We start from the raw sequence: 12,695 nt of genomic DNA, 5'->3' as shown, positions 1-12,695 counted from the left end.
GCTGCCACAGGCTGGATTAATACTTTCGTGTCTGACCGAACACACAGCACATTCCGAAGTTATGAGCTAACAACACAACCTAGTGCGCTCTTAGCTGAAGACGGCAAGAACAAAATATAAAATCTCGGTTAGAAGCCAACATGCTTTTATATACATAAGCGCCAAGATGTGGCATATGTCTGTCTTGCTCGTGTTTGAAGTTGTACATTCTTTATAACAGAACACCTGACATGTCATTTTAATATCTCGACTCTTTTATGCGTCTTGTGTAGTCTTCATGTGACAGAGGGGTGTAAGCGTTGTATGGTAACTACAACCGCTCGGTTTTTTGTATTTGAGAATTACAAAATTACTTATCTTAATAATATGAATATTTATTTGTGTGTTTAGAGAGAGAGAGAGAGAGAGAGAGAGAGAGAGAGAGAGAGAGAGAGACTGATTTATGATTGAGATTTTTGCTTTAAGTCTTAACTGGTACCTGAATTTGGTTGCTGCCTCCTTGAATGATCAGCTTCTGCACCAGTTGGTGACTTCTTATAATTTGGAGGAAGTTATTGTTCTTTAAGGTTTAAAATACGACTCAGTTACTTGGCCGTATTGCGGATAGCTTTGAGCCCAAGTTTTCGTAGCTATTCATACCTAAGGGTTCACTGTTGTAAGTAAATAAGATCAAACAGCAATCTGATTTTCGTGAGAAAAGGAGATTGCTTTGCACACAAACGTCCTTTAAACGTTTCCAGAAAATTTGTATACTTAAATGTTTGGCAAATATTACACATACTTTACTCGGTTTTATCACTGAAATAGCAATTTTCATTAAATGTAACAATACGTTTTGAGCGACGGCCTAGCAACACGTCCTCTTTCCACAAGACACAGATTAACAGTCCCCCCCCTTTTTTTTAAATACATCAATTGGCTTTTTTTTTGTGAGTCCGGACTCAAAGATTCACAACTACTATCGTTGTGGGGATTGCGCGCTAAAGAGTTTCTTGCTGTCTAGCTGTGCTTCAATTCAAGTACTTTTTGAATCAAATTTACATTTACGGTATTTGCATATATTACTGAGCTTCTCAGAATAAAATTAGGCACAAATAATTAAGAAAAGGGCAGTGAGGCTCACATAACATTACAGAATGGCAAAACATGTTGCCCAAACTAATAATCCAGTAACTGTGTTTACGTAGCGATGTTGGCAAATAAACTGTTTTTCGATAGAAGACTACAATACAAAATTATAGATCGGCTCCTGCACTGACTGATGTCAGGTAACTGTAACTCCCTTTCGTGTTGTGCACTTTGGTGATCGCACATTACAGAGTTTTTCAGTGTTGTGAAGTTATAATCACAGAAATAAAGGTAACCGTGTCTATAAAGTCAATAAATTATAATTACATTATTATTATGATGTAATAAGCCACCGGACGACAAAGGTGCCATATACCAAAACACTCTGAAAATATCTTTGAACAACCTCAGAGACGTTGTCGGTGGAGTTCGTGTCCACCATGTGTAGCTGCCACAGGCTGGAATGATACTTTCTTGTCGGACCGAACACTACCTCGCACATTCCAAAGCGATGAGCTAGCTGCGTTCTTATCCGAAGACGGCAAGAACAAAGATAAAATCTCGGCTAGCAACAGTTGGGCTCGGCTGTTCCTGGAAGCCGATAATACGCAGACAACGGCGCTGCCCGCTGGACCTTCAAAGCACTCGTTAAACGGTTCGTCCCATTAGGGGAATTCGGCTTGTAACGATATGTAATTTGTCCGCGCTTGAAAGTACCGCTACAGGTTCCTAGGCTGCTATCTTCGCGGCATGCCACACTCGTGTCACCGGTGAACTCTGCTGAAGATCCCTTGCTCCTATTAATATTCTGTGACTAGTATGAAGTTTCTGGAGCGAATTCAACAACCACAGACCTGAAACTGCGGCAGAATACTCACGCTGATGCCTCTGGTATCTGGTATAAATATGAACGCAGCCATCTTTCAGACGGCGAGAAATAGCCAAACATTTATTAATATTGTTAATATTTGTAGCCATTTAGTTGCTGCTTCGCCAAACCCAAACCCTTACATGGGATTGGCATATGGTACAGCGTGATTCGTCGCTCCTAATCACTTGTGTCCAGTCAGCCACTATCCAGCATTTCAAGCAGTCACTATGCGAGCTGGATTACTTGTAGCACACTGCAACTCTCGAGTGACCGTTTCCGCTGATTTCATGCGATTCTTTACAACCACCCTCCACACCACTCGACGGCCTGTCTCCGTCAATACACGAGGTCCGTCTGATTTTGATTAAGCAGCGATTTTTCCTTTACCTTTCCACTTCAACAGTCGACCTGGGCTTCTTTAGAAGGGCTGAAATGTACCTGATGAATTTGTTACTAGAATGACTAGACCATGATCCAAATCGCTGAGCTTATTTATCGACCCATCCTGCTGTTGCTTTCCTGCTGACAATACAATACTCTTCGCCTCCTTTTCTAATGGCAGGTGACGTCGAGTGATCAATTCCGCATTACGCTAGGGTGTCTGGATAGTTTTGATCAGACTGTATAGAACGCGGCTAAAGAGATACTGGAGAGAATGCAAGCTGTCGTGAGTCGCATCTTGATAGCTAAGTCCGTAAGAACTCTGCCCGTGAAATTCGAGGGCCCAGACTCCGTAACGTTGATCTACAAAAAGGCCGAGTCTGCTTTCCTGTTGTTTGGGACATAAATATTCTTCGTTCTATTAGGGAGAGAATAGTATCTCGATCAAGGTACAGGGAGGAGTCTCCGGTTGCCATCCGTCAGGCAATTTTAAATAGACTGTTCGAGTGTAACATCTTCTGCAGGAGGGCCAGATTTTATCCCTCTCTCACCTGAAATACTTGTCCAGTGTGAGACTGAAAGCTGTCTTGGCCGTTGTCAGTTATAATGAAACATTTTTGTTAGTCGACCCTCGTTAGTGCTCCTGCTTTTATAATGCCCTATTGGGGGCTGCTTCGAATTCTGCTCAAACAAAATTGCGGTTATACAGTATTCTCCAACTTCTAAAAATGTATAATATACAGTTCATACTTAGTCTTGAGGTGAGAAATTGCTGAATACAGCACTTAACAATGCTTTCTACTACAACTTTTTATGAATAAAAACTGAAAAAAGGGAAGTGTTGTTCGTTTCGACGTGAAAGTCTTTTTACTTGTTTGAAATTTCGTCCTCACTCTGATTATAATCAGAAGTTAATCTGTGTATATGGCACTGTAAGAAAGATACTAATGAAAATTAATTATCCAAAGGCGGACGTGTGCGTTAGTGGGCATTAGGAGTGATTTAAAATGGAATGATCATATAAAATTGATCGTCGGTAAAGCAGATGCCAGACTGAGATTCACTGGAAGAATCCTAAGGAAATGCAATCCGAAAACAAAGGAAGTAGGTTACAGTACACTTGTTCGCCCTCTGCTTGAATATTACCATTGTGGGATCCGTACCAGATAGGGTTGATAGAAGAGATAGAGAAGATCCAACGGAGGGCATCCTGTAAGGATCATTTAGTAATCGCGAAAGCGTTACGGAGATGATAAACTCCAGTGGAAGACTCTGCAGGAGAGACGCTCAGTAGCTCGGAACGGGCTTTTGTTGTAGTTTCGAGAACATATCTTCACCGAGGAGTCTAGCAGTATATTGCTCCCTCCTACGAATATCTCGCGAAGAGACCATGAAGATAAAATCAGAGAGATTAGAGCCCACACAGAGGCATACCGACAATCTTTCTTTCCACGAAAAATACGAGACTGTAATAGAAGGGAGAACCGATAGGGGTACTCAAGGTACCCTCCGCCACACACCGTCAGGTGACTTGCGGAGTATGGATGTAGATGTAGATACGTATGTCGTCCATGTCAGACTGTGACTGTTTATGATAGAATGGCACTAACATTAAAAGAAATGTGTCTTTTACAGACATTTACGTGTCTAACAAACAAATGTCGAACATGCATATTCTTTCCTAGGTTATTATGAATCTAATTTGTCGTGGATGATTCATTGTTCTGCGCTAAGGAGAAAAAAAATGGAGTAGCTTATTTTTGTTGTCACCGACATGACATCACGTAATCAGTCCATCGCTCGGGACTTGTTAATGCAGTTTTCATGGAGTTCGATTTTAATTTATTCTTGATGGAAAATTTAAGTGTATGGATCAAGTTAAGATAATGGCAGGTGTTTAAAATGTCGCATGAAAAGCGGAAATTCTATTGGCAGTTAGAAGGCATGCAATCTCGTGGATGACATCGCGTATAATTGATGTGATGAAGCACTTCACACCTTTGAAAGCGACATAATGGCCCCGCGTCCGATTCGGAGACCAGCAAGTATATGGAGCGCTGTTATTACCGGATACTCAAAGTTATTAATGTCTTTTAACAACACTGACATTTGGGCAGTACGTCGATACCTGACATAATTATCAGAAATTCGATACTAAAATCTCAAACGGCCCACAGGTGTGTAAAACTGTATGGGACTGGGCTTACTCAAGGGCAAACTGTATCATCTGGCGCTCATCAACCCTGTAGAAATGTTAGCTGCGGGAGCTCATACTAATACTTCGTTTTCAACAAAAATAATAAGAGAATCTTTCAATTAGACAAAAACTTGGTTTTGATTTTCTCAGTTGTGCAAGCGTTGGGGGAGTTAATGCCATTCCACCGTTGCTCCTACGAACGACAACATGACGGGTAAATTATGTAATAAAAATTCACGATATATCTACGCCTATCCGTCTACTTTGCAAATCACACTTAAATAGTTGACAGAGGCTTAACAGAAACACATTCGAATTATTGCTCCTCCGTTCCACTGTCGAATGGGACAAGGGAAAAATGAACACCTAAATCAAGCTCTGATTTATTTTGTTACGAAGGTTGCTTCTCCCAATGTAGTGGAAGAAAAAAAAATGTTTTCACATTTGAAGGAGAAATTTGCTGATTGAAGTGTGAGGAACAGATCTCGTTGCAACGAGAAACGCCTTTGTTCTAATGATTGCCATCCCAACTCGTCGTGACACACGCTCAATTGTTTCGCGGTAGCACAGAACAACCTGCTAGTTTTTGAACGTTTTCCAATGTCCTGCGTCAATCCTGTCTGGTAAGGATCCCATACTGCGCAGCAGTACTCCAATAGTGTAGGTGGTATCTTTAGTAGATTTGTTGCATTTTCTAGGTGTCCTGCCAATAAAATGCAGCCTTTCGTTCGCATTTCCCACAATATTTATTATGTGGCTGCTCCAGTTTAAGTAGTCGACCATTGTAATCTAAGGTATTTAGCTGAATCGACAACTTAATTTCGTGAGATTTATCGAGTAACCGAAATTAACGGACTTTTTGTATTCATGTGAGGACTTCCCACATTTTATTGTTCACGATCAATTGCCACTTGTCGCACCATAGATATATCTTGTCTAAATCATTTTGCAATCGGTTTTGCTCTTCTGATGACTTTAGTAGTTCGTGAACGAGGGCATCATCTGCAAGCAATCTAAGAGGGCTGTTCATGTCGTCAGCTTAAATCATTTATGTACGAAGGCGTGTTGGAAATTAGTGCCATCGAATCTGTTATGTGAAAACTATTAAAGCTTTTAAAATATAAAACAAACTTTATTAACATTCTGCATCTTTGTTCATGTCTACATATTTGCAGCTCTCTTTCGAAGTAAGGCTGCAAATTGGAGCATGTAACATGGGGGTGCGTAACTTAATTATGCTGAAGCGTTAGAAATAGCGTGGTGGAATCGAGTTTCGAATTCGAAGAGTTTGACCGCACATGAAGCAACCTCTTCTTCAGCATGAAAATGCCAGACAACACACGAGCTCTGCACCTTCTGCAGCAATCCGACGCCTTGAGTTCAGAGTCATCGATCATCCTCCATACTTTTTTTCTGTTTCCGAAATTTAAAGGACACTTTCGAGAACTTTACTTTAATAGTGATGAAGCGGTGCAACGAAGTCACTCTACAGTGATGGCATAAACAAATTGGTCTCTCGTTGCGAGGAAAGTGCTTCCCGCCAGGGTGAGAAATCAATGTTTGGACATGAAGAATTACTGAAGGTGTAGAATATTAAAGAGTTTTCACGTAGTAAATTCGGAGGCTGCCCTCGTAGATCAGGAACAGAAGCGGGCCAATAACGCGTTCCTGATGAACCCCAATTACAGAGTCGATTTCACTGCGGGACAGAATGGTTCAAATGGCTCTGAGCACTATGGGAATTAACTTCTGAGGTCATCAGTCCCCTAGAACTTAGAACTACTTAAACCTAACTAACCTAAGGACGTCACACACATCCATGCCCGAGGCAGGATTCGAACCTGCGACCGTAGCGCTCGCGCAGTTCCGGACTGTAGCGCTTAGAACCGCTCGGTCACCCCGGCCGGCACTGCGGGACGGGAAGCTATGAATCCAATCGCAGAACTGAGACGATACTCCCTAGGCGTACAATTTTTTTGGAAGACGCTTGTGAGGACCGGTGTGAAAAGTCTTCTGGAAATCTGGAATCAACTTGAAATCACCCGTTGATAACATTCAGTACATCGCACAGAGAAAGATGGAGTTTTGTACACAAGAATTATATTCTTGCAATCCATGCTGGCTGTGAGTCAATAGATGGTTTCCTTTGAGGTAATTCACAATGTTCGAACACAGTGTATGTTCCAAAATCGCACTGAAAATCGACGTCAGTGGTATGGATCTGTAATTCAGCGGATTACTCCTCTTTCCTTTCTTGAGTATTGCCGTGACCTGTACTACTTTCCAGTCTTTAGGTGCTGATGTTTCGTCGAGCTAGAATTTGTGTGTGAGAAGTATGGATCTATTCGATCAGCGTACTCTGAAAGGACTCTAATTGGTATATAATCTGGATTGGTGACCTTGCATGTATGAAGTGATTCAAGCTGCTTTCCTGCATCGAGAATATCTGTTTCTAGGTTTCTCATATTGCCGGCTGTTCTTGATTCTAATTCTGGAATATTTACTTCGTCTACATCTACATCCACGCGATTACTCTGCTATTGACAATAAAGTGCTTGGCAAAGTGTTCAATGAACCACCTTCAAGCTGTCTCTCTACCGTTTCACTCTCGAACGGCACGCGGGAAAAACGAGCACTTAAATTTTTCTGTGAGAGCCCTGATTTCTCTTAGTTTGTCGTGATGATCATTTCTCCACATGTAGGTGGGCGCCAACAGAATGTTTTCGCAATCGGAGGAGAAAACTGGTGATTGAAATTTCAAGAGAAGATCCCGTGTTCTTTGTCGAAGGAATTTCGGTAAATCGTATTGAATAACGCTACTTTAGTGACACTCGTCAGTAACCGTACCATTGCTATCGCGCAATGAAGGTGCATCCGAGCAACATGCCAGTACGTTCACTGATGTGGCAAAAGTCATGGGATTCCTCCTAATACCGTGTCGGACCTTCTTTTTCCCGGCGCAATGCAACAACTCGACGTGGATGGACACAACAAATCGTTCGAAATCCCATGGAAAAATACAGAATCACGCTGCCTCTATAACAGTCCGTAATTGCGAAAGTGCTCCCGGTGCAGGATTTTGTGAACGAATTTCCCAGAATGTTCTTTAAACCAATCGCGAACAATTGAGAGATCCGGTGACGTGGCGCATTGACATCCAAGAAGGTCCATCGTTATTTGGGAACATGAAGTCCGTGAATGGCTGCAAATGGCCTCCAAGTAGCCGAACATAACCATCTCCAGCACATAACCATCTCCAGCACATAACCATCTCCAGCACATAACCATCTCCAGCACATAACCATCTCCAGCACATAACCATCTCCAGTCAATCATCGGTTCAGTTGGACCAGATAGCCCAGTCCATTCCACGTAAGCACAGCCCACGCTGTGACCATACACCAGCTTGCGGAGTGCCTTGTTGACAGCTTGGGTCCGTGGCTTCGTGGGGTCCTCGCCATCAGCTCTTATTAAGTGAAATTGGGACTCCTCTCGGTAGACCACAGTTTTCCAACCGTCTACGGGCCAACCGGTATTGTCACGAGCCCATGACAAGCGTTGGTGGACATATCGTGCTGTTAGCAATACCATGCGCGGCGGTCGTCTGCTACCATAGCCCAAAATTCCAGATTTCACGGCACTGTCACGACAGATACGTTCGTCGTACGTCCCACACTGATTTGTGCGGTTACTTGAGATAGTTTTGCTTGTCTGTTGGCACTGACAACTCACGGCGCTGCTCTCGGTCGTCAAGTGAAGGCCATCGACCACTGTGTTGTCTGTAGTGAAAGGTAATGCCCGAAATTTCGTATTTCCGACACACACTTGCCACTTTGGCTATCGGAATATTGAATTTCTTAACGATTTCGGAATTGGAATATCCCATGCGTCTGATAACATCTGCCATCGCCGGCCGCTGTGACCGAGCTGTTCTAGGCGCTATTGTCCGGAACCGCGCTGCTGCAACGATTGCAGGTTCGAATCCTGCCTCGGGCATGGATGTGTATGCTGATCTTAGGTTAGCTAGTTTTAAGTAGTTCTAAGTCTAGGGGACTGGTGACCTATTTTAAGTCCAATAGTGGTTAGAGCCATTTTTGGTATCTGCCATCCCGAGTTCAAAGTTCCCATCGTGCGGTAGTAATGACGCCTGACAAATTTTGACGTGAATCACCTGAGCACAATGCACTACCCTTCTATACCTTTTTCATGCGATAGTACCGACATCTGTATACTTGCACATCGCTATCCCATGACATTAGACACTTCAGTGTCTTTCACCACCGGCATTACTCAGAAGGTGTCCCCCACATCGCAGCAGTGTGCACGGCGCTACGGAGAGCCAGTCTCGTGCTGGAGACAAGGAGTTGGCCACGGGGTGGACAGTGGGTGGGCGCCGGAGGCAGCGGCAGGTAGCCGCGGCGGCGGCGGAATGCGGCCGGCGACAATTAGCCGGTGCGGGGGTGGAGGGGGCGGGCTGCGGCTAATGAGCGGCGCGACACGGCACCAGGCGCCGCCACAAAAAGCCGCGACAAGCGCCGCCGCCCCAAGATCGATTCCTTGTCGCGGCCGGGACAAGCCCGACTGACGCGCGACGGCCCGCGCCGCCGGCGCCTCCGTCTGGCGCCGCGAGGCAGGTGTCCAAACTAGCGGCGCCCCGCCGTCCACCGTGTCTCGCCGAAATGGGCTGCTAATCTCTCGCATTACCGTGCTTCATTTAGTAAACGAGCACGTCTCGTCACAGCAGTATTACATTGCACCGTTTCACAGTAACCATTCTTCATCGAGATATACGGGCTGTTTGATGAGGAATAGTAAATATTTCAGGAGGCGGTACCGAGTGGTTAAAATTACAGTGCACATACTGAACAAATATTTTAAGTGGCGGTTAATAATAAAATAAACATTACGCGTTCCTCATTTGCTGACCTTTTACTGCCCACATCTCGTTCCGCATCCATTATATACAGAAACATTTCTATACGTCTTTCTCCCATTCACAGCCCCAGATTTGCACGTGGTGGCTAAAATTGTAAATGCTTTTTTCAGCGTGTATCGGTTCCGTATTACAGCATTAGAGTATCCACCAAGTTTCGCTGCCATACCATAATGGCAGTCCATTGTGAACCTCCGTGAACAGCCGCACTTTAATTATTGCCACCCAGCGCTATACACTAGGCCTGTTCACGAGGCGGCTAGGCCAGCGTGAGCGCGAACACGAATACGAGCGGTCACACTGACTTACCACTTGTCAGACGTAGGGGAAGGTGGGGGAATTACACGCATGTGGGTAACCCCACGCAGGCTGATTTACGCAGTTTGAATGGCGCAAGCTGTTCCCAGTTGGTGTTACACCCTGCCGGCGGGAGTAACAACTACTACGCGGCTTACTCCAGCCATTTTCCAGTGGCATTGTTGGAGCAGTGAAGTATTGTTTATTTTCGGCGTGTCTCGTGTAATTTTGGTCAGCTGTATTTTGCAAGGTAAGTGCTTCTATAAGTTGCTTTAATGTAATTCTTGCATATCAACTACTAACCCTAGATGAAACCTTTAATTTAATTGTGGATTTGTCCCACTGTTTGAATTAGGTGCCGAGTTATGCTTATGTTAGTCATCGAACTTACAGTGGGGTATTGCCACGCAGCTGTTTAAGTGCGTGGTATTCCCCCTTGCAGATTATATTTTCAATACTAACGAGGTTTTTTTTTTAATTTCAGATGGGTAGATATTATAAAAGAAAAACTCAGAAAGCAAAATGGACGCAAGAGGAACTTTGTAAGGCTCTTGAAGCCATCAAATCTGGAAGAAAAATAAGAGAAGTATCAAGAACTTTCGGGATTCATGAACCTACTCTGTGAACGAGAATGAACATTAAAAATACCTAGGGTCCAAAACTTGGAAGAAACTCAACGTTTTCGACAGAACAGGAAAATGAGATTAGGGATCATGTTATTGCAATGGTCAAGCTGTTCTATGGCATTACATGCATCCAGCTGCGAAAGATTGCATTTGAGTATGCAGAGGCTAACAACATTGCAAACAATCTTTATAAGTCATCTAGGTTAGCTGGAAAGGATTGGCTAGCTCTATTTTTAAAAAGAAACCCAAGTTTTAGCGTGAGAAAACCTGAAGCAACTAGCATTAACAGAATACAGGCATTTAATGAAGAAGAGGTTAATGCATATTTTAACAACTTAGAACACGTCTTTGAAAAATATAAATTTAAAGAGGGGCGAGTGTTCAACGTCGATGAAACGGGCATACAAACTGTACAAAAGCCCGAGAGAATTTTGGCTCCTAAAGTTGTTAAACAAATAGGTGGGCCCATGTCTTTGGAAAGGGGGAAAACGTGACTGTGAAACGTTGCTTCAGTGTTGCTGGTATCTACATCCCCCCTATGTTTATCAGCCCCAGGAAGAGGATGTCAACTCTCTTAAGTAAAGGTGGACCAGTTGGAGCGATGTATGGTTGTTCTGTCAGTGGCTGGTCCAATGAGTCATTTTTCGAATTGATCCAACATTTTTAGAACAATGTAAAATCAACTATTGATGACCCTGTGCTGCTGATTTTAGATAATCACTTGATATTTTTGAATTTCGTAAAAAACATTCTATTGTCACGGTAACCATACCTCCACACACTTCTCACAAGCTTCAACCACTGGATGTTACATTCTTTTCTTCTTTGAAATCAGCCTTCAGTTGTGAATGTGACATGTATGTGAAGTCACAGGTGTATCAAAAAATTAGACCATATGAGTTAGCAGAATTTTTGATAAGGCATGTATTAAGGTCGCTACCATGGACAAAGGGCAGTCAGGGTTTAAGGCATGTGGGATTTGTCCTTTCAATCCAAACAAATTTCAGCATGACAACTTACAACAATGTGAGATCTTCAGAGAGGTTGTCCTTGAAGATGAAGAGGTTCCGAATGGAAACGAAGCGGTTGCATCTACAAACAAGCCACACATCCCCAAAAGGAGTCAAGAACTGATTCCTGGATCTTCAGCAGATAATGTTCCACTTCTAGTAGGCCTAGAAGAGGTCACACCATCAACTAAAAGTGCGTGTTTCAAGCACGTTAGTGTATTTGACATATCTCCTGTTCCAAAACAAAAACAGGATCTTCCTAAGACGAAACAAGCCTAAGGAAAAGTCACTGATCCTTACAGAAACTCCAGAGACGAATAAACTGCTAACGGAGGTATCAATAAAGAAACAAAAAGAAGCCATGAAAAAGAAAGCTGAAGGAAACAAGAAAAGAAATCTTAAGGATAAAGCAGATAAGTGCAGAAATCTGCAACTTAAAAAAGTCTCTAAGAAGAAACAGACATTATATAAGAAGAAAAACCACCAAGAAAGTGAAAGTAGCAACGAGGATGACCTAAATCTGGACTTGCAGAACATTTGTGATGACGATGAAATGGATGATATTGATCCATTGGCGATTTCAGAAGATGTCTGTTTCGTTTGTGGAGAGTTTGGGAAAGATGGAGAACTATGGTACCGATGTATTTCTTGTAGCAGATGGATTCATGAAGAATGTAGTGGCTGGAACACTCCAAAAGGTTACAAGTGCGATCTTTGCTGTATGAAAAAAGAGCCCTTTTCACATAAATAAAAATGTAAAAAATAAAAATTATAAGAGATGTTTGTAGAATTACATTATTTCGTTCTTAAATATACGGTTTACTATTTGTAGTAATTAAAAACCAAATAAAAATAGCAAGTATTGTACATTTTTATGGTTTGTTTGCTTTACGTGTTATTACGCAGTACTTTGCGTGTCATTACCCTCAGGGGTGGGGAATACCACGCATTTGCACTTTTTTTAATGTTCAAAATTAAGGTACTGCTTATAACTATTTACAGACGATTGGAATGTGTGGAGAAATGTCCATTGTATGGTATGTACTTATTTTCATAGGTTTTAATGACGTAACGAATGGTTCACATAGATTTTTCCTTAGGTGCGTGTATTTCCACGACTCTCCCCTAATTATGTAGCGCAGGAGAAGCGCGAACTGTGGGCTATATTCAGACGAACAACACTATGTTGGTTTAGCCGTCTTTTAAGCGCAAGTGTAAATATTTAATTGCAATGTGCCTCAAGTGGAGAGTAGCTATTTTAAAATTGGTGAAAAGCATCATTATCGCCGGGTTAGGAACTTGAAAGTGAAGG

General features: G+C 42.7%; 1 protein-coding gene across 1 annotated transcript in view; it reads right to left on the bottom strand.

Moving 5' to 3' along the window:
• The window catches only part of LOC126088371 (insulin gene enhancer protein isl-1), a 327,678-nt gene extending 318,460 nt beyond the window's left edge, over window positions 1–9,218 (bottom strand). Inside the window, exon 1 of the mRNA XM_049906509.1 lies at window positions 9,104–9,218. Within this exon, the coding sequence (XP_049762466.1) occupies window positions 9,104–9,218 (115 nt within the window). The remainder of the gene's footprint in view (window positions 1–9,103) is intronic.
• Between the last annotated feature and the right edge of the window lie 3,477 nt (window positions 9,219–12,695).

Source organism: Schistocerca cancellata, chromosome 6 (genome assembly GCF_023864275.1).
Source record: "Schistocerca cancellata isolate TAMUIC-IGC-003103 chromosome 6, iqSchCanc2.1, whole genome shotgun sequence".
Lineage (NCBI taxonomy): Eukaryota > Metazoa > Arthropoda > Insecta > Orthoptera > Acrididae > Schistocerca > Schistocerca cancellata.
The sequence above is the reverse complement of the archived record's forward strand: the minus strand, read 5'-3'. Positions and strand labels throughout refer to the sequence as shown.